This window comes from Daphnia pulex, chromosome 4 (assembly GCF_021134715.1).
Source record: "Daphnia pulex isolate KAP4 chromosome 4, ASM2113471v1".
NCBI lineage: Eukaryota > Metazoa > Arthropoda > Branchiopoda > Diplostraca > Daphniidae > Daphnia > Daphnia pulex.
The window spans coordinates 3603297-3628208 of record NC_060020.1 but is presented as its reverse complement, the minus strand read 5'-3'; the positions used below and the strand labels follow the sequence as shown (position 1 = coordinate 3628208).

The window sequence follows — 24912 nt, the reverse complement described above, 5'->3', positions numbered from 1 at the left end:
TCTCCCATACATTGCCGGTCGTCACACAATGTTCGACTGGCAACGGAAATATTCAATGAGCTACACACACGCACACTACCTTTTGTGTCGCCAAACACTTTTTCCATCGGTTCTCACACCGTACAACATTCAATTCACTAGGGCTCTTTTTTCTTTTCTTTCTTTTCCTCCTGTCATGAAATTGATCTACTTCAGAAACGAGTAAAACGAGTTTGTTTTTTGTTTGTTTGTTTGTTATATTTATACCAAATGAGATTTTGGGGGAAAAAATCATACTCACTAAGAACACGTACACACGCATACAGAAGGTATGGCTAGAGTTTGGGTGTAGTAAAATGGAAAGAGTTCAACATCAACTGTGAGCAAATGAATATGATCGATTCGATCATTACAGATGTGGGACATCCCCCAGTATTCTTCAACAATCGATAGTATTACTCGCGCTCCGAAAAAAATGCACTACCACTACGAATGTACAAAATTTCACGTCAATCGAACAGAAAATAAGACTTTTTTTAAAATATTTTTGTGGACAAATTTCTAAAAAAAAAAAAAAAATTGAATGTTGGGAGAGAAATAGGAAAGAATTGAAATTCCCACCGCGTTAAAAGGACCACTCATGCGAACATAGGAAAAAAAGTTGGGGAGAAGGGAGAGACCATCGGGACTTCTGCATTGCACATTTGTGTTGTGTGTAAGATGGGAGGATTGGGGGGAAAAAGACGGGGGGTGCGGGGTGAGAACCAATGTCATATCCAATGGAATTGGGGGGAAAAACAGGGAAATAAAAGAAAGGAAAGAATAGATGAGAGGGAATCAGCACGGAGAATAGGATTTCGGGGGTATAGGAAAGCAGGTTTAAAAAAACAAATTCATACACACACGAAGGAACCCGCGAGAGACGCAAAAACAATTAACTTATTAATTTTAGTTACTTTCTTCTATTTTTTTTTTCATTTTTCTAATAAATGAACAATTTAAAGCAATGCTAATCGTCGAGAGGTAGATTTTGTTAACGGTCGGCCCGACTTGCCTTCGCCGTTGCAAGACTTGGTTTTAGCTCGGCACCTGCGCAGGTCCTCTTCGTGACCCTGCTGGTTCATGGGCAGGTAGCTTCTGGGTTCACACAGTTGGTCAAACTGCTCGTAGAAGGCCTTGTAGCCACCGTGAAGCAGGTAGACCTCGGGCCAGTGAAGGGCCGGGTAATTGTCCTTGTTGTCATCGCGGTCCTTGTTACGCAAAAATCGAGAGCTGGACACAAGAGAGACAAACAAAATATTCAGGTTAAGTCTTGGTCCAAGAAGTCCGAGTTAAGAGGTTGAAGGGCAACTTACAGCGCTGGGCCTCTCTCTGAGGAGAATTCACAGTGAAAAATGAGGATGTCCCTCTTCTTCTCCTGATCGTGGGTGGTCGAGGGGGGTTGTTGTTTTCTACCCTCCATGAAGACACTCCACACCAAGTCTTTGGTCCACAGATTGACGGCATCGTTGATATGACCGTTTTCGTATTCGTAAGGATATCTGGAAAAACAAACATGTTGTCGTCAGCAGCTGAACAATAAAAACAGTCGAGACAAAATGCAATCAAAATACCTGCAGTCGACGATGGTATATTTCTCAACGTGATCCCGGAATTTGCCACTAATCAGATCGACCAACGTCTGCGGCGTAATGCACTTTAAATCTTGATGTTTGCCGGCTGTCAGCGGCAGTGCAAAGGGTCGGGTGAAATCTCCGATGAGATCAGGCTCTTCCGTTGCTGCAAGGCAAAAAAGAAAAGAAAAAGACGGGGATGTCCTTAGGTTACATCGGAGAAACGGAAAAAGCCACATGACACTTAAATGCAATCCGATTGAGAAAAGAGCAAGGCCGAGCCAAGGGGGGAAGTTAGGAAAGGGAACTTACATCGTTGAAGGGCGCGCATAATGGTCGCTTCCGTCTCGGAATGGCATCTCTGGATCCGATGGGGTAGTCTCGAAACAGCCGCCGTTTTGCTGTTGTTCCCGACATTGTGATCCAAACTTGTGAACACGGGTCGGTCGTCATTGTCGTCCTTCCGCCTTTTGTTTTCCTGCTGTTGGACAGCAGAGTCCACGGAGGACGAGGGCTCACTTCTCTTGAATGGGGGACCTCCAACCTATATCCCAAAGCAAAGCGATCAGATAACCACAATTATCACAACCATATGTTCCGGAATGGAAAAGTACAGGGGATGGAGAGGGGTGTCACTTTACCCCACTCTAAAGCTTGCTCTCAGATTTTTTGGGTAAAAAAGAAGAAGGAGATCTTACCGGCTGAATTACTCGTGATGGTTTCATACGCAATCTCAAGGCATGTAGGCCTAGAGGGGCGAGGGGGCTCGATCCGGTATCTTCATCGTGGACGAACAAGCCACGGGCTACAGGGGACTGATTCATGGGAGAATCATAGCAAAGATTGGGCGCCTATAAAATGGGTAAACGTGTGAAACATGAGACATCCGTTCACGACCAACAAATGCACAGCCATTAAAATAAACATACCCTTGCGTTGGGGGTTGCTTGGTCGAACATGGACTGCGACCGCCGGAAGGATGGTCGGGGGAACTTTTCAGCCAAAGCAGCTTCTTTCGGGACACGGAGAAAGTCATTGTAAACAGCAGAGTCGTCAATGTGAGACTTGGTGATGGTGTAGGCCGGTGGAGATGAGCTGTCTTCATGGCTGAACTGGAGGGTGGCGCGCTCGCTAAGTGGCGTAGCAATCAGCTGACTCAGTGATGCCGAAGTGGGTAAAGCCTGGTCTTCCTCCTGAACCAACGGCAATCATCCATTAGCTTCAGTTGAGTATTAGAAAACTAAAGGGTTAGAGGAAGGGTTTATAATCACCTCATACAACTCGTCGGGGATTCCCTCATCGTCACCGTTTGACGTGAAGCTGAAGTCGAGTTTTGCGGGTCCGTCGTACTTTTGGGAACCACCTATTACAAGAAATCATTAAGCATTGGTAATGAAAACTCGGAAAAAGCTATTGGGGGAGGGGTTAAACCTACCAGCACTCAAAGAACCACTGTTGGAACGTGTGGAAGAAGCTGGGCTGGAGTTGCGATCCGACATCCGACGGTGGGAGAGGGGCTCAGGATACCTGGAACGCGCCACACAAAAAAGAAAAACAAAAGAAGACGAGAGAGAGGGGAAAGAAAAATTAGTCTCTTCCTTCTCCAACAGTCAAGATCCAAACTAATGACAAGTTGATGGGCCTTTTACTTGAAGTATTTGGAGTCTTCTGGAAAGCAACCACTGTCTTGAGAGTCAACATCTTCTATACTAGGAAGGCGTGTCGAAGGTATGGCAGACGACACGGGCTGAGCAGGCTTAGCGAAGCTCGTCTGAAGACAAAATCAAGATAGTTAACGGATCTGTATCGTCTCTCGGAGTCAAGACCAAGACGTTCTACCTTGATGGGACTGCTGATGTCGACACGGCTCTTGATCGGGCTGTTGACGTCCAGTCGGGACAGAGCTAATCTGCGAGGACTGCGTCTGCTCAGGAAGTCTTCCGAGCTTTTCGTCTTTTCTGGCGAACCAACGGCGGCAGCGAAGGGTCGAATTGAAGTGTAGCCGTTTTCCTTTTCACTCAGCGAGCTCAGTAATTCGCCGCTGCTGAGAGCTAGAGATCTTTAAAAAATACATAACAACAAATGTCAAGATTAAAATTCGATGAACGCACTTTCGACGGCGGGTATAGAACACGGTGGGGGCAAAGCGAGAAAGAAACTGCTGGCCAACCTTAAACTGATTTCAGTGAGAGACAACTGTTTCCAGCTCCAATATGACATGGTGCGATCACAGGTATGCATTTGGGGCACCAAGACAAACACAAGTTAAAAGTCGTTGAAAGACTGAAGGGGAAAAAAATAGACAAGACCAGAGAGGAGATGCGAACTAGGGGACAACGGATCAACGACTGACAGTCCAGAGAAAAGATTTCTTTCTTAATTTCCTTTCGGAGGGTCCCTCCCCGACCTCTCCCCTCAGAGTTTCAGGCTATTCTTTCCTCAAGCTCCACCCTCTACTACCCCGAGGATCCCCTTTCCCTTCTACTTTGTCTTTCCATCCAGAACTTGGAAAGTCTCGCACTGCGTACGCAGAACTTGGGTCGGGTCGGCGCGGCAAAGTATATAGCACGTACATACGTATATTGCGACCTGGAGACTTAGTCTTCTTCCATCATAATCGTGCCAAATGAAGTCATAAAACGAAGCGAAAAAATGGACTCGATAAATCCCAAGTCCCAGAATCTCATAGGTACGTCGCCAGTTTCTAGCTCTGTGGGAAACGTCGGGCTGGATGCAATCCTGACTGAGTAGTAGTAGTAGTAGTACGTCAACGTAGACATGTGCTAGACCCTATAGTCATAACAAAGACATTGGGAGGGTGACGTTATAGTGAAGGGGAGGAACATAGGGGGGTCATCGCGCACACGCACATACAGAGCGGAAGAGGGAAATCTATGAACTGTGAGCGAAGAGGAAGCATTGAGCAAATAACTATAAGGGCGAACGATAGCACTATATATACTACGCATTCCACATATGGCCACCCCAAAGCCCGCTGTTGGTCCCATATTGCATCCGCTGAAGACCGACATAGTACACAACCGACTTGCTATCCCATTCCCCCTACTCGTTCACACAGTCGTAAAAAAAACGCCACAACGGACGGAAGGTTTTGAATTTTCCCGCCTGACTTTGGCTATATTCGAGGGGTGGTTGACGAGGCCACAAAGATCTACCCTGGGTTTCCGATTTCTCACCCCAAAATATAACACAAGCTTTAAAAAAAAGAAAGAAGAGAGAGAGCTAGCCCGTCGAAAGACAGGAAAGAGCATCGAGAGGCCCGAAGCCGGGGATATTTAAACAGCCCAACCGAACAGGTTAACGGTCTTGCCCTAGGGTACGAACTGAAAACCTTGCTCTCTATCTCTCTTCTTCTCTCCCGAAACGTCTCCAGGCATTCCAACTGCTCTTGCCCGTTGAAAGGCAGATGGCTTTCACAAGACTCGCCTTCAATACCCCCCCGCTCGTTCCGGATTTCAGCAGCTGTTGGCTTTTTTTTTTTCATCAGCACAGCCCACCCTCTCTCGTACTATTACTATTACTCTCTATAGTAATAATAAGAAATCATTACGTTTGAAATCGGTTCACGTATCTCTGAGCACGTGTGCGTACATTGTGTGCAGTAACTGAATATTGCTATCGCGCCTTATCTCTCCGTCTCCAACCACTTTGACTCGATCTCCAATTCCAGTGGCAGACTTGTGCCCCATTCAAAAAAATCTTGATTGACCCAACGGTCTTTGAAAAACATCAGGTCGGTTGGGGAAAAGAAAAAAAAAGGAAATGGGCAGTGGTTTGGAGCGAGAAGAAAACAGACCAGAAGGAAAGCGGACAAAGACAACAGGGCTCTCTACAAAGTCAAGGACGGCCATCCAACTTTCTGGTTTTTTATCCCTTCCACAAGCCCGTCTGGCCCTTTTTTTCGCGTTGTACCGTCCACTTCCCACTGACACTTTGTGTGGCCAAAGTCAAACACCAACGGTCACTTTTTTTTTATTTTCTATTCCACTCTCCTCCTCTTTCAACCTCAAAAAGTTGAAAGATGCTGCCGCTCGATAGCTGAAGCTTTTCTTTTTGTTCAATGTAGGAAAAAAAAGAAGAGGGAAAAAATAGGTCGAACGAGGTCGATTGAAATCGCATTCCCTTCTCTGGCTGTCGCTTCATTTGAAGGGATTATCACCATTTAAACCCTTTCTATTACAGGCCAGACACTGCCCACCACCACAAAACAGAAACAAAGAAGCCAAAACATACCCTTTGGAGCCTGCGATGGTTTCCACGTCCACGTCCAAGTTATCTAAACATAAACATGAGGATCAGCAATAGTTTGTGCACTTTTCAGCATTATAAGCCCACATGTCAATCCAAAACAGGAAGTAGGCATGAGGGTTGAACGAAAAATAAAAGGATCCACCATCACTCCACAGGCAGGAAATGCATTGTCTGTGGTTATATAACCTTTTAGCTGTTGGAATCTTAAGTTACCATGAGAGAGGAATCTCCTTTTGGGAGTTGAGTCCAAGCTGGCCCCGCTCAGATTGTGCACCAAGTTGGTCATGGGTGACATTGAAGCCATATCAAAACTACTCGATCTGATGTTGTTGATGTGAGGTAACTTTTGACTGGAATCCAAGTTCAATCTTCGCTGAGTTTTGGGACGAGACATCTGAATGCTGTTCTCACTCTCCATGTTGTACCAAACAGCAGTACTCCACAAGAAGTTAGAAGAAATGGAAGTACTAGAAGCAAATGTAGAAAAATGAAAGAAAAAACATTCCATGAATCGACCGGTTTGTTTACGAGAAACAACGGATGCCCTAAACCTCTCCAGGGAGACTAGCTACATGCAACACAACGTTTTTGTGGCAACGGAAATTTGAGGAGGGGAACAGGAAATGGTCGAAAATAACAGATTACACTTACTTGCTTGAATCAAATTGTGGACAAATGGATGAAATAGGTCAAATGAACTAATACTGCATGATATTAAGAGTTCACGGGATAAAAAACTAGCTTTGATCAAGTATTAAACGGCGACAAACTCTTACGAGACACCATTCACGTTCGTTTCACACTGCCGCCATCACATCGACTGCGATCGCAGCGTCACGTAGCGGGATTATCATCAGCCAACGCCATCTGCTGTTGTGTTACCGGACGTCGGTTTAAAATTTTTCAAACTTCTTATCGCAATCTCATTAGAAATTCAGTCGGTTGACAATTGCTTAATATGTGCATAAAGACGGTTATTCAGGAATGTGAAACAAATGCGGGACGGGTCCAAATAAACGTTATATTTCGTGATTACGATGAATTCTAATGAAAAGGGATAAGCGATACGATAAAGGGAAAGCGGTCAAGTGCCAACAGCAGTACCCTAGCTTTATAATATAATCCAAACAATTTTTAGACCATTTGAATTAATACTCATTTAAAATGATCCAAATAAATTTTATAAATCTGGTTAACAACACGCTCTCATGAGAAAATATTATTTCGATACGTTTACAAGTGCTAACAGTGACACCCAAACACACCTAATCCGAAAGGATTTTGAAGTATTTAATACTTATTTAATATTATTGATACCACCAAGTTCAATAAATCCGGTTAACAATCACACATCTCTGGAGAAATTATTTCGAGATTTAGGTGCCAAGAGTGACACCCTTCACATAATCCCAACAGATTTGAGACCAGTTAATACCGATTTAATGATATTTTACTTGATAGTACGATAAATCGGTTATTTAACAAAACTTTATCGCATGAGAAACAGGGTTATTCTTAACGTAGGCTCTTCTAAATTTAATCCGATGAAATTTTCTAAAAAATGCATTTTTTGGTTTTCAAAACTCATAAATTGATCGAATTTGGCCGAAAGGTATTGATGTCAGGGCTACGTTAGACGCCCTGCTATCACAAACCCTCTATTGTATCCGTGGCTGCATATAGCGCGTTCACGTAGTACAGAATACACAGTACACCGAGGAGCCATAAAATTGTTTCCTATTCATCCACATCTACCGAGAATCAGGTAGTTTTCTAAGCAAGGCCCCGTCACAGCTGGAATGCAGTACCCCTCCAGGGAGAAGAGTGAAACTGTGAAAGAGAGCGGTGGACCATGGTCAGATCGAATGTCCTGCCGCAGGTCGATACTCCATATACTCTACAAAGACTTCTATACCTTTTTAAGCCTGTGCCCTTCTGTAATTGTGGCTTATAAATAATATTTTTTAAGAGACCACATCTCCTTGGATAGGAATTTCTAGTATTCCCATCCTAGAAAGCTGTATATTGTGTTTGGTTCATAATAACTACAGAACAACACCGACTCCAGAAACACTACGACTAGAGACATTTTCTTTTCATTTGCTTTTGTTGCACAAAAACTCAGTAATGAGGGAAAGAGCCTAAGGTGTTAAAAAGTGCAATATAAAATCTGTATACAATGGATGAAGGGGGAAAACAACCAAGAACAAACAAACCCCCAAAAAAGGGTGGATAGCTTAAAGGGGCGAATTTTGAATTTATTTAGCCTTTCCCTGATTGGCAACGGCCTCCATAGCTTTACGAACGGTTTCTTCGTCGCCCAAAAACTGCATGGATGTGATAGGTTTCATATTTTCGTCCAGCTCGTAAACAAACGGAATTCCGGTGGGTAAATTGAGACCCATGATAGCATCCTCGGACATATCTACAGAGGGAAAAAGCAACAAAGTCGTATAATTTTATTATTGATAACGTATTTGCAGCTAGTCTTACTGTCTAAGTGCTTTACGATGCCCCTGAGAGAGTTTCCATGAGCTGCAATTAGAATTCGCTTGCCCTCTTTGATTTGGGGGACAATCACGTCGTTCCAGTACGGCAAAGTTCGTTCAATGGTCAGCTTCAAGGACTCGAACATGGGAAACTCTTCCTTGGTTGGCCCATTTGCGTAACGGGGATCATCCATGATGATTTTGTAAAATTCGCTCGACTCCTCGAGAGGAGGAGGAGGAACATCGAAACTTCTCCTCCAAATTTGAACCTACAAATTAAAAAAATAAAGTTATATTAATTTATGTTCTATATCACATGCACTAAAAAAATCCACTAGAAAAACAGTTTATTTTAATTCAAACTTTTTTTTTAACACTGGAAAATGACTGGCCAATTTTACCAACAATGAACATACAGCTGACAGCTACCAGCTGAGCGAATAAACTATTGGGAAATTTGATTAAATACAATACCTGAGCTTCTCCATGCTTAGCAGCAGTTTCAGCTTTGTCAAGACCAGTGAGTCCACCATAATGACGCTCATTGAGCCTCCAAGTTTTATTAATAGGAATATCAGATTGACCTAATTCTCCCAGGACAGTTTGCAGAGTGATTTGGGCTCTTTTCAACACCGATGTGTGAGCAGCATCAAATTGATAACCAGCATCCTTCAAAGCTTTTCCAGCAGCATGAGCCTCTTGAACCCCTTAAAGAAAATTGTAATCATTTATTAAAATTGCTGAGAACAAATACCCATCTTAAGATATGAAATCTGAATTATGAGAAAAAATCTCAGAATCTGCTTTACTTGTCAATTATTTAAACAGTTTAATCTTATCATCAGGGCTACTGATGTAAGGGTTACAGTACAGATTAAGTAGATGTGACCTTGTCCTTCACCACCCTAGACGTTTTATATGCTGCTCTAAGACTTTAATTTTACGTAATCAACTAATCACGTGATTATTTACCTTTTTCACTGAGATCAGCGTCGAACCAACCACAAAAACGATTTTCCTTGTTCCAGGAACTTTCGCCGTGGCGAATCATTACAATCTTGTAAACCATTTTCTTGAAATTGGAGTGAATGCAAGCGTTCAGTTTCAAAGTCACGGTAGCAATGCCGGTATTGACCGATGTTATAAACTAGGAAACGGGTGTGGGGAACGAACGAAGGGCAGGGTCACCTTCAACGAGCCACAAAACAAGTTTGTCGGGTGTTCCCCAGATGGGGTATCTATCAGCAAAACAATTGACTTTACCGCGCGCGTCAAGTTTTGGACGTCAAATTTTGAAGGTTTCTTCAATTTTCAATAAAGTTTGTTGGAATTCGTAACAAAAATATTAATTTATGTAATAACAGGTTTTTTTTCTCTGTATTAGAACGTTTTCATAGAATTCCACACAGACCACACCTACGTCAGGCCGAAATGAATCCCGAAGCAGTGACAATAGATTGCTCTTGGAAGATCGAAAATGTTGATGCTGTTCGAACAAAAATTTTGTGGAAGGAACAATTGTCTGAATTGTCTGAGGAAACTAGTATTGAAAATTGCTTTAATATGAGTCAATCGAATCCTGACTCTGGCCCCTGTACACTAAAAATTATTCTTAAAAACAACAGAAAATTTGCTGCCCTTCAAATTTTATCTGAGGTATTGCCCAGATCTATCTTCCTTTTTATCTGTTGCCAAATTATTCTTTTGATTAATTAATTAATTCAAGGTTCCCATGATAGAAGTACATGGGCAGTATGAAGAATATCTGATGACAGTGAGAGGGGAACTTCTGGAAGAAGTAGAAGGCACTTCTTTGTATGAATGCAGAATAGATCTGAAGAAGATGCAGTCAGAAATAATTCTGAAGGTTGTTCCTATTTCACACTATGGTTGCCAGGTTGTCTGAATCCATTTTAAATATCCCCCATCTTATTTAGTTTTGCAAACTAAAGGAAGCAACAACTGTATGGGTGTATGGGATCTCTGCAGTGACGGTGGAAGCTACCCCTTCAATGCGATCTCTCTCGGGGCAATCTGCTGGCGCTAATCATTTGCTGTCCTCAATAATGCAAGGATTCAATCAAGATGGGAAAAATGTTGACAGTATCGAGATGATAATAGACAAGAAAATTAAGGAGATGGAAGAACGCATGATGGCCAGAATTGAGGAACGACTTGGCCGCCTAGAGAAACGAATGGAGGAAGACAATTCAAAAATGATCTCAATGCTATTAGACCTGAAAACAAGTAACAAATAAATGGTACATGCTAATGCATATGACGAACATGTTTAATTAGGTGCATATTTCACGGTACAGACGGTGAAGATCGTTGAACAAAATTATCGAAGAATTAGAGGCTCTTTAGGCAGCCGAACTTAAGAAAAAAAAAAAAGAAGTTGTCAAAAGTAATTAACACTAAGACCTGCTTGTCACTCTTAATAGTGCAATATAAACGGGCGCAAGATTTCACATAAAATTCGATGATGAAGAGTGTAGACAACATGTTTATAAAACAACGTCGTCGTCGATTAGGTCGAAAGGGAGGTAATCAAGGACGTCTTCGACATCTTTATCTGCAGCAGCTGCATTTTCTTTCTCCTTTGGGTTACTGGCATCAGATGTGTCAAAGACATGCAACATTTTCCTCCACACTTTAATGGATCCATCCCAGCCCCTTCGGCTGTACTTTTTGTACTTGTTAGGGGTTTGGGGGTGTTCCTTGGTTCTTTTATTTCTATGGAAAATTTCTGTAAGTTTAGTATGAAATGTTTGGATTTGCACATGTAACTTTAAAATACTGACTTGGGTACAGTTTTGAGATAATTGTCATAGGCAATGGTATTCTTCCCATAATCAATTTGTTTCTGTCTTCGAGACAGAACTAGGGGATCTTCTTCAACTTCACCATTGGAGGAAATAGTTGAGCTCCTGTCACTTGTGTCTTCAACCTCAACCTCAGTTTTCTCATCTTTGACTGCAGTTTTTAACTCCGCCAAAGCAGAAGATGACTGTTTTTCTGTCTTAATCAAATTTTTCTTTTCTGTTTGGGCATAAGAAGTTGTCAGAGAGCGCTTCAATTGCATGTTTTCTCGTTTGATTTCTTTCCTCTGAGCTGGACCCCTCTCTGGACTTATAATGCTTTAGCCACAAAAAATAAATATGGTTAGTTTCTTCAGGAACTGATAATTTATTTAATGAGCAAGCATTTATACCTGGCAGAATCCCATTCGCGTTTTCGTAGCATACGAGTGCTAGGATGAGTCTTTTCAGACACAGTTTCTTCACCATCAGAATTTTTTTCTGTTTTAACAGCTTTTCTTGGACTCATTGTAAGCTCAGTAATTTCTTATAGAAAAATAAGTATTAAAACCCAACAAAATACAATGTTTTTACTTTTTACACTCTAAAAGAGCAAACAGTGATTCAGTTCACGTAGTTGTTGACTTTGTTGTCTCGGCCTCGGGTGAAAATAAAGCGGGGGGTGGGTTTTCTCGCGCCATTTGAATTAGAAGCAACTTCTAACCACATTAAACATGGATTACAAACTGCGTTGCTAACCAGCTCCATTCAGCTGCATGCCAGCCAGAGTGCTAACATAGTGCTAATATAACCAGAATAAGTTTATAAATATTTTAAATACATCTATAACCCCGAATCCCCGATCCATTTCTAGTGTTATTTTTATTTTACAAAATGTCCATCCATGGCCATAACTCCCATAAGGCCAGGTCATAGATAAAGACGACGTGGTCTTTATCTGTGGCCAGGTTAATAAGGCCATGGACTTCCAAAATGTTGCTAAGTTTCCTTGCAAAACATCTGAAATTAAAACCCTGGTAGATGTTAAAGACGATAAGAAAGCAGTCTCTATTGCTTAAAAATAGGCATTTCGCATTTCTAATATTCGCAAGGTCAACGAAAGATCATACGGCCGGATGAGACTTATTCCCGGAGCCGGGAGCTCGCCCGAACTAGGGTACAAAAAACAAGTATACATAACTACATATCCATCACTTCTCATTTCTCAACACCTTATAGTTAGGCAAGATTATACATGTACATCTAAGATAATTATACTTTTAATTAGATTTATAATCAAGCCGCACGAGCAAAAAGGCATTTGAAACGATAACCCGTCGGAAATTAGAAATTAGAATATCTCAAATTCCCATATCATGCAGCATACATACAAGGCCACAACCACCCACAACTCCACAAGTGCCACAGCATCTTAAATTATCAAGAAATATAACCTATACCCAATAAAAAAATAGTACTTCCATTTAAAAAATTAACTATCCAGTTTGAACGAATGCACCAAACAAATCCTAAATGAATAAGGATGTTCAATTTTAGAAATTACACTTTTACACTTTATACAGAGGCAACCCTGCATTAGGCTTGTGTCTGTTTTGGCTGTCATTGCAAAAAAAAATAATAACTTTTTATAAAAACTATGATGATATTTTTGTGTTTTAAATCAAGATTGATGCCAAAAGTTTTTATCTGATGGAAAGGAGTTAATATTTTGTGGATAAAAATCGAAGAACTTTTCTTCAAGTTGTAGCTCATTTGCTCACCGATCGACGCTAACGATAGGCGTTTCGTTTTGAAAATTTGGATTGAATTACCCTTGCCCGATTTCGAGGTTGTCAATGAAGATGACACAAACGCAACAAGATAAAGATACTGTAGATATCAACTTGACTCCACAGGAGCTTCAAATTTTATCAGAACTTGATAGGTATATTGCATTGTATTAAAAAAATCTGTGTTGTTTTTTTCACACCGTTACTTTGTTTCAGCCGTCAGTATGGTTTCCTGCAACTCAACAATCCTGAACATGCTGCAAAGAAAGTTTTAGTAGTGAAGGTTTGTAAGATTAAGTTCATATTCTTTGTAATTGAAAAATCTCAACTATGATGAATTATAGGCAATTCAGTATTTGGAACGGATGCTGAGTCAAGCTCACCAACAGCTAAAAAATGAATCAGATAGCCCAGAGAAGGGAATCAATATTGATCCAAAAACCTACTGCAAATTGGGCCATTTTAACATTCTCATTGAAGACTACCCAAAAGGTTTATTTTGTTCAATTACTGCATTGTAATTCTCTGTATGCCAACTTTTCATTTCCATGCAGCAATGTCAGCCTACCAGAAATTCCGCTCTCTAAGAGCTGACCACTGGAGAGATACCAACTATCTTTATGGCCTAGGACTCGTTTACTTCCACTTTAATTCTTTCAATTGGTGAGTATAGAGCATCATAGTTAGTAAAATATTCAAACAGTTGTACGGGTGCTTGGGTGCAGTGTACCTATCCCTCCTCAACAGTTTCACGCGGTCACGCCGATATTAGTTACGATTCTGCCTCACAGAAAGCGTGGCGGTTTCGTGAACGTGACAAGAATCAACAATCTAGAGACTATCATTGAGGAGCCACCTCCTCCTCGAAAGTTATTTAAACTTCTCTCGTTGTAGTTGTTTATTTTGCCTCCTCCTCCCTCCCCTTGCTCATCTGTATGTCCTCAAGGCTGTTTTGAATAGGTACTATCAGCGCTGGCGGGTGGGTCAATGTTTCACCTGCAGAGAGTGGCACCGTGTTCCAAGAGTAGTCGTGATAGTTCCTAACACCAAGGTTGTCTACTCACTTCCGGCCGTCGCTAGATGGTTCTGCAGTGCTCATTTTTAGCCCGTCACGATATTGTAGGGGTAGAATATATTGTGCCTGAGGCTGCTCGGTAGAAAACCTCTTTGTCCTCGACCCTTGAAGATAAAAAAAAAAAAAGCAGCAGCAGCAGCCGCGGCGTCCTTCCCTCCCTCACCACCCTATACCCTACTTTCTCACCCCTCCACCACCACCTCTTTGAATTGCTGGTTGAAAAAAGAAGGAGGGGGAGGCAATCCAAAACTATAGGCGCCGTCGACGTCGTTTAAAAGCGGCTGTTCTCGCTCCTGCGTTTCTTTTTCCCTCGGCGGATGTGTACTGCAGGGTACACCGTACCTTCCTTTTAATCCATTCTACGGTTGAGGCCTCTTTATTTTTCTCTCTAGCGCGTTTTGAACCCACCTCCCCCCCCCCTCCACTCTCTCTCTGTATATGGGAGGGGGGAATCGGCCATGAGGCTACAAGATACCGTTGGCTTGGGCTGAGTCGTGCTTGGTCTGAGCGAGTGTTCGGAGCTGGAGAGCGGTTCTGCTGGTTTTGTGGAGGGTGCGTGTGTGTATGTGTGAGTGAGTGAACGAGCTGGCCTAGCCCCGCGCCAGTCGTAGTAGTGTGACTGTATGTGTTATTTGCGTGAGCGTGTTTTTTTTACTACGCTGGGCAGAGTGAGGCTGTTTTATTTGTTTATTTTTCCTTCATTTGACGGAATTGAGGGACGTTGGCGATCCACGTGAAAACGGAAAAAATAGAAGGTCAGTTGAGCTATTCCCAACTTACCATCATCATCATCATCACTCAGGATTTATAGTTTAGTTCTCCCCCTAGGCTCTAAGTGAAGGTTGTTGTTTTCTCTCACTCATTCCAAGCGTAAACCTTGTTTGTTTATGACCCGTGGAATACGATTAACCTTACGTTTTTTTTTTCTTGTCTTCTTGAGCTAGAAAACAAAACTTGAATCGGTCTATTTTGTTTTTCTTATCCTTCTTTGGAAGGAAACACAAAAAATTCTGGCTTTTGTTCCACTTTGACTGTGGGCGTCTCCTCCCTTATTCTCCGTGTGTGTGTGTGTGTAGAAGTAGGAGAGGAGCAGCAGGCAAGACAGCCAGGACAACGAACCCGAACGGACCCGTCTTAACACACACACACACACACATAGAGGGAAAGAAATAAAAAGAGAGCCCATAGGCCCCATATTCCCAATTTCCAGGCCGAGCTGAAGGCATTCGACTCCCCTCTCTCTCTCTCTTCCACTTGGTGCGTTCAATGGGCATCTCTTTTGCTCCTACGCACACAGTTCGCCTACGGGCTTGGGCCTTTTTTTTTACCCTGAACAAAAAAATCTTGTATGCAAGTTCCCTGGACAAAAAGTAATTTTCAAAATAAAAATACAACTATCACGAGAAACTGCCCCCCTCGCCAACAGCCAAGAAACTTTCCTCCGCTTTATCTTTCGGCTGGTAGATTCAAGGAGGGCTGAACTTCACGGGGTTTCTGGCCATCGCTCACCTGCCTCACGATATTTCCAAGTATAATTAGTTAACTCTGGAAGGAGCAATAGACAAAACAGGGGGGTTGAAAAGGACCGTTTAAACATTTTTCCCCCCTCGTCGTATTAACTATCTAATCTTTATAATTCTTTTGTTTTGTTTTTTTCCTCTCTCTTCTTTGAGCCTCGTCCGTTCGTGAAACATTCCTGCGTCTCTATTTTCTCCTGTCGTCTTTGTGACGTCATTCAATCAACTTGACCGATACCTCGTGGTCGTGAGGTGGTGGGCTGGACCTCACGGTCTGACAGTCAGTGCGTGTGTGTGTGTTAGTCTCTTATCTCATTCAGCGTTTCCCACCGAATTCATCCCGACCCTCGGGCGGCGTGTTTAAAAAAGCCTCCCAACCAACGGTTAGAACGAAAGAATTTTCCTCTGTTAAGCCAAAACCCGAAGAAGTCAGCGGCCTCTTTTCTTTTCCTTCGAATTCTTCTTCTTCTTGTGGGCGCCTCTTGCGTGAGAGAGCTGAAATGATTTGGAAGACCCCGTGTTACACAAGAAGCCGGCTTGTATCATTTTACGTGATAACTCTACGGGAAAAAAAAAAAATAACGCAAGTACACCCTGGCGTTAGTACACCCACCTTTTCTCGGGAATGTTTGCGGTTTCTTTTCTTTTTTTCTGTTCTGGCGCGTTGTGCAACTTCCGACACGAGGGAACCGAATCTCTGGTTCCAGGAGATAGTTAGAGAAACAAAGAAACTGATTAGATTAAGCATTTTCGGAGTATTTAAAGCATAAACGTAGTCGTCGTCGTCTTTTAGTCGTGATCGTCACGTCCGAAGAGAAATCAGTGAACGTTGTTCCTGCGTGGGAACAAGTCAAAAGGGGATAGAGACGATTTGAAGGAAAAAACACAAAGTGTTGATTGCTGTGCGTTGACCAGTTTCTCTGTCGCCGTGCCGATTACAAGTTCTCCTCTGCCGTCTAGCAGCAGGCTCCTATAGGATCAGTGGAAGAGAGAGAAAAAGGTTATGGTCGTAAAAAAAAAATCCCCCCTTTTAAAAACACGATTCCAACTGTTACGGGAACCCTTTGCGCCATAAATGGATTGTTCCAAGCGTTCTTTTTGACCGGAACAAGTTTTATTACAACCCGTTCTATATCGAATATTTTTTCCTTTTTTTTCTGAAACGTTTGTCTGGTTTTGGTTTTCTTCTTCAACAGTCGGAGAATAGACGGAGGATTGTAAAACATTATTTTTTCGACGATTGGGGGGGAGTTCTCCCGTGTTTTGGGTCGAATCTGTCAACAAAGAGTTTCTGGCCAACTTCTCTTCACAGTAATGTTTTTAATGGCGTTACGGTCTACTCTATGGAAAAATGACGAAGAGAGAAAAAAAAACTTTGTGTGTGTCTATGGGTATAGGGATGGGGGGGGGGAGAGTGAAGCAAAACAACCGAATGGGGTGGAATGGATGTGTTGTCTATTCAACAACTGTCTCCCCCATCCAGCAGGCCAACCGTATGCCACCGATTGACGGTCCCCTCGGCTTATAATACGCATCTAGAATTTCAAATTTTTCTTTTTTTTTCTTTTCTCTCCTTTTTTGTTTTCATCGACGTGTGTTTGTTTGAGAACCAGAGTGTTGGCAGGTATGCCGCTCTAGATTTTTCTTATTTCTTCGTCGACCCGTCCCCTCTCTCTCTCTACGTTGAAAACACACACACACACACACACTTGAACCTATGGGGCTATGGTTGCTTCGATCAATACCCAAGACTATAGCCGGAGAGAACCCCCTCTCTATGTTGTTTCTATGTAGGGCAGGAGGCGACCCTCCATCGGTTTTCGATTGGGGGAAGCATTTCTATTGAATTTTCGGCTCTCTCCTTTTTTATTTTTTAAGTAGTTATTTCCATACTTGTACTACAACCTCCCCCCTTCTGGCTCTTTTTATTCTTCCTCCCCCCAGTCTCAGTGTTCATTCCTTTCGCCAATAGATCACCAGAGTTGGTTGGCGTTCGTTCATGATGGGCCGGACGATCCCACGCTTTCGGGGCCCCCACCACCAACAGAAACACAACATGGAACTAGCTAGCTAGCTGTGCTGTCGACCCTCGATGGCTTTTTCTAACCCGTCGTGATAGAGGGGGAGAAAATGACTGGGGATTGAAAGGGAAAAAATCGATAGGACGACCGTACACAAGTCCCGGTGATTCGGGTCTAGACAACAACGACGGGGCAGCAGCACGACAGCGTGCTTGCCAACACGCCAACACCATCTAGCAGTCCCGGACTGAAAATGTCTAACCCCCAGATATAAATCAACCCTTATCCCCCCCCCCCCTCGAGCAAACTTGGCTCCTTGAACCATTTCTCTTTTTTCAAATGGATTACCTCCGTTTTGACGATTTCACGAGAGTCGAGTGACTCGTTTTTTCTCCTCAACTTGTCGGGAGAAAGTTTTGTCTTCCTCCTCTGTGTGTGTGTGTGGGTTGTGTATGTGTTTTTCGAGCCGCCTATGTTTTGCGGCGACAGAGAGAATTCGAGAACATCCGGCCCTGGCTATGTCAGCGCTAGCCACCCCCTTCCGTTCGCTTCCTGTCGGTTCTCGTTCCAGATCGTTCCCTTTTTAACGGGCGCCGTCGTCTTCTTCTTCTTCTTCCGCCGTGATGAGAGTCACATGGCCCGGGATAAGAGAGAAAAAAAAGAAGCGGAATAGATCTATCTGCGACCTCCAAAATTCCTCTTGTCGCTGTTGTTATTTTCTTTCCTCGAGTCGTTGTCGTCTTTCACGGCTAAAGAAAACCGGCTCGAATTTCACGCCCGCCCCCAACTTTTTCTTCTTCTTCTTCTCTATTATGCGGGGTAGAAGCAGGAAGAATAAAAGACCCAATCTTGATTGCATTGTATAGTTACCTCCTTTTTCTATTTTTTGTTCTTCTTTGGCTACCGGTTTGTGGTAACTCGACCTCAGGACAGAAATGTGTGCTATTATTTTGGGAGGATTCCGTGTTCCGCACCACCAAAATGGATTTTAATCAAATTATTTATGCTGTTCTTCTTGTTTTTTTGTCGTCATTTCATCAACAGGGCTATCAAAGCGTTCCAGCAACTCCTGTACATTGACCCGGTCTTTTGCCGAGCCAATGAAGTACACTTGCGGCTAGGCTTGATTTTCAAGGTGACCGGAGAGTTGGAGTCTTCGCTGAAGCATTTCCAACTTACCTTGATCGATTCGGCTCCGTGTTCGCTCAGCCAACACGAAAGTAAGAAAAACGAGACAACGAAAGAAACTATACGGACTCGTCTCAATTTTCTTGAGAAAAGTTTCGTCAACTACTGTAGAAGAAAAAGAAACTTATTAAATGTTTTCTCTTGAAATTTGTTCGGTTTCTCCACACCCCCTCTAGTCCGATTTCACATCGCGCACCTGTACGAGGTCTCCAACCGGATCAAAACAGCGAAAGAACAATACGAACAGCTGCTGCTGGAAAAACAACTGCCCCCGCTGGTCCGAGCTGACATCTACCGACAATTGGGTAATAGCGATACACCGCGCCGTGCCGTAGTTATCCGCACGCATTGTTTCGTTTCCGTTTCACTTCTTTGACGACGACAACGACGATGATGATGACGAAAATGACGAGAACCGAGAGAATTGCTTGTCTCTCTCCTTCTTGTTGGGACTTTTAATGACCTCCGACCAATTCGTGAGCGACTGCTAATGACCTCTTTGTCTTGTCTGCCAGGCTGGATGCACCATTGTGTCGAGTCGCTAGGAGAAAGGAATCAACGCGAATTGCAGGCCATCCAGTATTTGCAGCAGGCCATCGAGGCGGATCACAAATCCGGGCAGAGCCTTTACTTGCTCGGTCGTTGCTACGCCTCCATCGGCAAGGTTCACGAAGCCTTTCTGGCGTATCGCAACTCGGTAGATAAAACCGAAGGCAATGCCGACACTTGGTGCTCGATCGGGTAAGACTTGCAACTTTTTTGTTGGTTAATTCTCGGAATCATTTCGTCAAAAGACGGAAAAACCGTAAATTTCATGGCGGAGCTTTTTATTCGGTCGCCTGGCAACAGTTTTTTTTTTTTCCTTTATATTTTTACAATGCAAAGAGTCTCTGGCCATAAAAATTAATTTTAGAACCCTCTTCATTTCCCCCTCCCACCCCTCTCTCTTGGAGAAAAAAAAATGATAGCTCTCCTTGCGGATTCATTTACACTTTCATTTACAATGTCCCTCTGGAGTAGTCACAAAAGTTTTTATTGTGTTGTGTGTCTGTGTACTATATTTCATTTATTATTATTATTATTTTTTGGTCTCCCCCTACTTTCAGAGTTCTTTATCAGCAGCAGAACCAGCCTATGGACGCATTGCAAGCCTACATATGCGCTGTTCAACTAGATAAAAATCACTCTGCCGCTTGGACCAACTTAGGTAAGACGGACGTTCGGGTAAAACCGAACCCAACTTTTAAAAAGCAAAAAGATAACACGGAATAATCAACCATTTTTTTGTTTTGTTTTCTCTTTGTGCTCGTACTAGGTATTTTATACGAGACTAGTAATCAACCGCGAGACGGTCTAGCGTGCTACGTTAACGCTGCTCGAGGGAGTGCTAGCAAGAATCACGGTAAAGCCGTGCACCCCAATTTGCTGCAGAGGACAAAGTTCCTGCAGCAGCAGCTGGAGGGCGCTCCAACCCCTACGTCTTTCAACAAGTCAGTTTCTCTCTACATTTCTGACATACATACTATACAAAAATAGGTCCTCTTTGTGTGGCAACGCCTCTCTAACCTAACCTTTTTTCTCTCTCTTTTGGTTTGATGCTCTTTCCGTGTGTGTCTACAGGCCTCGATTATTGCCTTCCATTGAAGACGCCTGGAACTTGCCCATCACCGCCGAGATGAATTCGAGGCAGCAGCAGATGCAGCAGAGGGGAGCGGCCGGTCAGGGTGTATTTCCTCGAGGGCCGGGATTCGTCGAAGGGCCATCCCAAACCAAACGCTTCAAAGTGGAGGTGCCAGTCGAAGGTGGTGTCGCCGGACCTCGGCCGCCGTTGCCTTCGTTCTACTTGACGTCGCAACAGCTCCAAATGCTGCAGTACCTTCAGCAGAATCAAAACAGTCTCACGCCGCAGCAGCAGCAGTTACTTTTGCAGCTGCAGAATCATTACCGAATGATGCAGCAACATCAGCAGCAGTTGCGACTTCAACAGCAACAACAGCAACAACAGCAGCAAATGATACGAGCTGGGCAGCCATTCTCTCCTAGGCCTCAAGGACCCTTTCCTATTGGCGGAACAGCCTTACCCCAACAGCAACAACAAAATTTCCCGCGAGCGGCCGTACCTCAAACGTCTTCAGCTCAAATTCCTCAACAACAACAGCAGCAGCAGCAACAACAGCCTTACACGAATATGTCTTGCCCTCCAGCCCTCTCGTCTCCATCCGGAGTAAGCGACCAAGAGTTGCAGGTAAACCGTGAACTTTTTCCTTGTTGTGCGCTTGCAAAAATAATGAATGACGACCGTTTCTTTGTTTATATTTAAGGCTTTGTTGTCGCAAAAGGACATCGCTGCTTCTTTGGCCGAAGATCTTTTGAAGCAATTCGCTCAAGAGGGCGAACTGGATTTAGAGCAGCCACAGCCGGTCGTTGGGCCATCTGCGACTTTACCACCGACTCAACCGGCCACTACCAACCTCGTCCACAACCCACCATCCAATATACGCATCGCAAAAGAACCGACGCCCGTCTTGGCCATCGGTGGACCCATGGGACGTTCCTCCTCGCCGCGTAATCGTGGCGGCCTCAAAGGTATGTTGTTGTTGTTGTTGTTGGGTTAATAATTTCACGGGGCCCAACTTGACTGAAAACTTTTTGCGCTTCCCAGGTCGTGGCTATTCCAAGATCATGGAAGATGCGTCAGATACGGAAGAGGAGAAATTCCAATGCAACAGCAGTGACTCGAATAGCAGCAGCAGCCAACTCAAAGAAGCCAACATTAACATGTCGGCTCGTGAAGTTTTGGATTCTTGTCGCGGTAAAAAAATTTTTTAAAAAAAGAAGAACAACACACGTGCATTAATTAGCGTTCGCATGAATATGTTGATTAACGTTCCTTCCCGACTTTTGAACAGGAGCCGTCGGTTTCCAGGGTTTGCGCCATTTCCACATTTTATCAGTCAGCATGCCTCCGCCTCAGCCGGCGGAACCTCCCGCCATTCGGTTGACCCGCGAGCAACTCTTGCCTCCCACGCCGAGCGTCTACTTGGAGAGTAAAAAAGATGCCTTCAGCATCCAGCTGCAAGAATTTTGCCTCAAGCATCCCATCGCCGTCGTGCGGGGCATGGCGTCGGCCTTAAAAATGGGTCAGTCTTTTGATCATTGCAGCTTGCCGTGCGTCGATCGGTTCTAATCTTTAATTTTGAAACTTTTTTATTTTGTTTTGATGATGGATAGATTTGGGATTGTTCTCAACGAAAACTTTGGTGGAAGCCAATGCCGACCATCCAGTCGAGGTGAGAACGCAGTTGCAACAACCTCCAGATGAGAACTGGGACCCGACATTAAGTCGCCGCGGGTGGGCGTGTATTTCTCATCGATCCATCACAACGGTTGCCAAGTACGCTCAATATCAAGCCTCCACTTTCCAGGAGAGCCTCAAGGTAATAATAGTCGAGCACTGAATAAATTTGCGGTCCAACTAATGTTGTTGTTATTGTTGCTGCTGCTGTGTAGGAGGAACACGATAAGATGACCAGCGGAGGACATCCGGTTGGAGGTCACCGCCTAGATTCCGACTCGGATTCCAAGGACTCGATCGGAACGTCGAACCGTGTCGGACTAGGTCTCAAGAAAGGCCGCGGCAAGCACGGCTACAAGACCATCAAGTTTGGAACCAACGTCGATTTGTCGGACGAGAGAAAGTGGCGGGCCCAGCTTCAGGAGCTCATGAAATTACCGGCCTTTGCACGCGTCGTCTCGGCCAGTAACATGTTGACGCACGTCGGTCACGTTATTTTGGGCATGAACACTGTCCAGCTTTACATGAAGGTGCCCGGGAGTCGGACGCCGGGTCACCAGGAGAACAACAATTTCTGCTCCATCAATATCAACATTGGGCCGGGCGATTGCGAATGGTTCGGAGTGCCCGATGCCTATTGGGGAGCCATTCACAATCTCTGCGAAAAGTAATTAACAGTTTTTTGTTTGTTTTTTTCTCTCTTAATGCCAAGAAACCGTATAAGGTGATTTCTAATCATCATTGGTATTTGCAGGAACAACATCAGCTTCAGTCATGGATCCTGGTGGCCGATGATGGAAGACTTGCTGGAAGCCAATATTCCAGTCTATAAATTTCTGCAGCGACCAGGCGACGTTGTATGGGTCAATTCCGGTAAGATAATAATTAAAAAAAAAAAGTCATTGAGTGATGACGTTTGAAGCGTTTTCTTAAAAAAATGATTTTCTTATTGGCTATTTTTAGGCTGCATTCATTGGGTGCAAGCGATTGGTTGGTGCAACAACATAGCGTGGAACGTAGGACCAATTACTGGCAGGCAGTATCAGCTAGCTATTGATCGTTACGAGTGGAATAAGCTGCAAAGCTTCAAAAGTATCGTGCCTATGATCCATTTATCTTGGAACCTGGCGAGGAACATTAAAGTGTCCGATTCGAAACTTTTCGAACTTCTTCGGTAATTTCAGTTGGGAAACAACAGCTGCCAGTCGCGAGCCGCATTTGACTAATCCCGGACTCATTCTCAAATTACAGGAACACCCTGATGAAGACCCTACGTCACACCCAGTTGATAACTCAATTTGTGCGCTCCAAAGGAGTTCAGGTCCGTTTCCATGGCCGGGGCAAGAACGAAGCCTCTCACTATTGCGGTCAATGCGAGGACGAAGTCTTCAACATGCTCTTCATCAAAGAGCAAGAGAAGAAGCACGTGGTCCATTGTTTGCACTGCTCGCGCAGGCACAGTCCCAACTTGGAAGGGTTCGTCTGTTTGGAAGAGTATCACCTTGAAGACCTGATCGAAACCTATGATGCATTCGTGTTGCATCCGGTAAGTGTTCAAACTTGTACGTCTTGTCATTTCTTGTCTTTATTCTCAATCGTTTTCCCATTCGCAGCTCAATCCACAAATACAGCAACCGCCGACGCCAGTGCCCTCGACATCTGCGACTTCTTTGTTATCGTGTTGAAATATGGAAAGATCACCGATATAGACTAAAATGTGTAATTTTTAATCGTTTTAAATATGTTTCATAACTTGGGCGTCGAAATCACTGCCACTCGACAGCAGGGACCCTTTTTTTTATTATTATTTTTTAAAATATTCTTCTGACTTAAATGAATTTTGGTAGCACGTTCTTTCATTGGCTCTGCCGCAATCCTGAAGAATTTAAAAAAAAGAAAAAAATTGATTTGCCCCTCCTTTTATTTTGTGATAGTTTTCGTCTTTTATCCAGTTTTTTCTCTTTTTTTAACCGGATTTGTATGCTTATTACCACACTATATTTCTACCGAGGCCTAAATTGATCAGTTGTAAAAAATATTTGGAATGACTGCCCCTCTGTGTCTGTCGTCCCCACCCCCATTGAAAATGTGTGTGCGTGTTTGTGTGTTGAGAATCAATAGTGTTCGAGTGGGAGCCGCGTGTTTGCGGACATCTTCCGCGTCATTTTCTTTTTTGTATTTCAATTGAAGTTTCGTTTCTAGATAAGGTCACACACAAATGGAATGGCTACCGTTCAGTGTAGTCGAATCTATTTCAATGCCCTGTATAAGGTCTACCGAAACGAATTGAATAAAGATCTCCCAACATGGATGGCCCCCCCTTCCTCCCTGATACTATATAGCCCGTGTCTTGTACCTCAACCGGGAGAAAAGACCCTGCGTGTGTTCAGATGGCACTGCCAGCTCGCTGTGTGTAATGAAATTCTGTGTAATTCTGAGACTCCCGTTCTTATTTTTTCCCCCCTGTTTTCAATGTGCCCGTTATAGCCAAAATGATGTTGTGCACCAACTTCAAGATACCAGGAACTATCTTCATTTAGCTCGTGGTGGTGTTCTCCTCATCCACAAAATGGGCCCACAGTCTGTTCATATGTTTCTGTCTATGCAAAAGATTGCTGTGCACGCGCATTCCGTTCGATGCTGGGCACGATGTACAAGCACTTTTTCTCTCTCTCTCTCTCTCTCTCGTTACCATATATTTACTATTCCGTGTTGCAGTGGAACCGTTTGATTGCTCAATCTTACAGCCCCCAAGAGCGAGGAATACTAAAAAAAAAAAAATTGCCCAGTTGTTAATCGTTGAGATTAATCTGACACATTCCTCGTTGCTGTCTGCACTTGGACAATACACTGCGTGTTCGATTGGTAAATA

General features: G+C 43.6%; 5 protein-coding genes across 10 annotated transcripts; 2 read left to right on the top strand and 3 right to left on the bottom strand.

Annotated features, from left to right (window-relative positions):
• Nucleotides 1-222: 222 nt before the first annotated feature.
• On the bottom strand, nt 223-6699 carry LOC124192055 (M-phase inducer phosphatase 2-like). 2 transcript variants are annotated; one of them, XM_046585199.1, is made up of 13 exons: nt 6516-6699; nt 6078-6331; nt 5847-5889; nt 3432-3651; nt 3242-3363; nt 3028-3119; nt 2864-2955; nt 2522-2785; nt 2291-2443; nt 1905-2136; nt 1593-1758; nt 1335-1520; nt 223-1251 (listed from the first exon to the last, which is right to left on the bottom strand). In XM_046585199.1, the coding sequence occupies exons 2-13, from the start codon at nt 6280-6282 to the stop codon at nt 978-980; spliced, it is 2049 nt and encodes a 682-aa protein (XP_046441155.1). In that variant the 5' UTR covers nt 6283-6331; nt 6516-6699; the 3' UTR covers nt 223-977. The 2 variants fall into 2 exon arrangements, with proteins under 2 accessions (XP_046441155.1, XP_046441156.1); XM_046585200.1 differs by lacking the exons at nt 5847-5889; nt 6078-6331; nt 6516-6699 and adding an exon at nt 3763-5783.
• A 1142-nt stretch (nt 6700-7841) lies between these two features.
• LOC124192276 (phosphoglycerate mutase 1-like) lies at nt 7842-9460 on the bottom strand. Its single transcript, XM_046585491.1, has 4 exons — nt 9326-9460; nt 8828-9060; nt 8358-8622; nt 7842-8289 (listed from the first exon to the last, which is right to left on the bottom strand). The coding sequence occupies exons 1-4, from the start codon at nt 9420-9422 to the stop codon at nt 8123-8125; spliced, it is 762 nt and encodes a 253-aa protein (XP_046441447.1). The 5' UTR covers nt 9423-9460; the 3' UTR covers nt 7842-8122.
• Nucleotides 9461-9523: 63 nt separating this feature from the next.
• Nucleotides 9524-10629, top strand: LOC124192277. 3 transcript variants are annotated; one of them, XM_046585493.1, is made up of 4 exons: nt 9524-9651; nt 9738-10009; nt 10080-10220; nt 10291-10629. In XM_046585493.1, the coding sequence occupies exons 2-4, from the start codon at nt 9785-9787 to the stop codon at nt 10609-10611; spliced, it is 687 nt and encodes a 228-aa protein (XP_046441449.1). In that variant the 5' UTR covers nt 9524-9651; nt 9738-9784; the 3' UTR covers nt 10612-10629. The 3 variants fall into 3 exon arrangements, with proteins under 3 accessions (XP_046441449.1, XP_046441448.1, XP_046441450.1); XM_046585492.1 differs by having other exon boundaries at nt 9543-9672; XM_046585494.1 differs by having other exon boundaries at nt 9581-9672; nt 9751-10009.
• Nucleotides 10626-12520, bottom strand: LOC124192278 (histone RNA hairpin-binding protein-like). The gene is made up of 3 exons (XM_046585495.1): nt 11568-12520; nt 11158-11493; nt 10626-11089 (listed from the first exon to the last, which is right to left on the bottom strand). The coding sequence occupies exons 1-3, from the start codon at nt 11681-11683 to the stop codon at nt 10861-10863; spliced, it is 681 nt and encodes a 226-aa protein (XP_046441451.1). The 5' UTR covers nt 11684-12520; the 3' UTR covers nt 10626-10860.
• A 115-nt stretch (nt 12521-12635) lies between these two features.
• On the top strand, nt 12636-24910 carry LOC124192274 (lysine-specific demethylase 6A-like). 3 transcript variants are annotated; one of them, XM_046585486.1, is made up of 19 exons: nt 12636-13099; nt 13161-13227; nt 13289-13436; nt 13499-13607; nt 18602-18777; nt 18922-19050; nt 19261-19486; nt 19852-19952; nt 20061-20235; nt 20366-20990; nt 21067-21331; nt 21408-21557; nt 21655-21885; nt 21977-22182; nt 22256-22707; nt 22795-22913; nt 23004-23214; nt 23292-23586; nt 23654-24910. In XM_046585486.1, exons 1-19 carry the CDS (start codon nt 13011-13013, stop codon nt 23723-23725), a joined length of 3846 nt encoding a protein of 1281 aa, XP_046441442.1. In that variant the 5' UTR covers nt 12636-13010; the 3' UTR covers nt 23726-24910. The 3 variants fall into 3 exon arrangements, with proteins under 3 accessions (XP_046441442.1, XP_046441443.1, XP_046441444.1); XM_046585487.1 differs by lacking the exons at nt 12636-13099; nt 13161-13227; nt 13289-13436; nt 13499-13607 and adding an exon at nt 14454-14774; XM_046585488.1 differs by lacking the exons at nt 12636-13099; nt 13161-13227; nt 13289-13436; nt 13499-13607 and adding an exon at nt 14860-16536.
• The last annotated feature ends 2 nt before the right edge of the window (nt 24911-24912 follow it).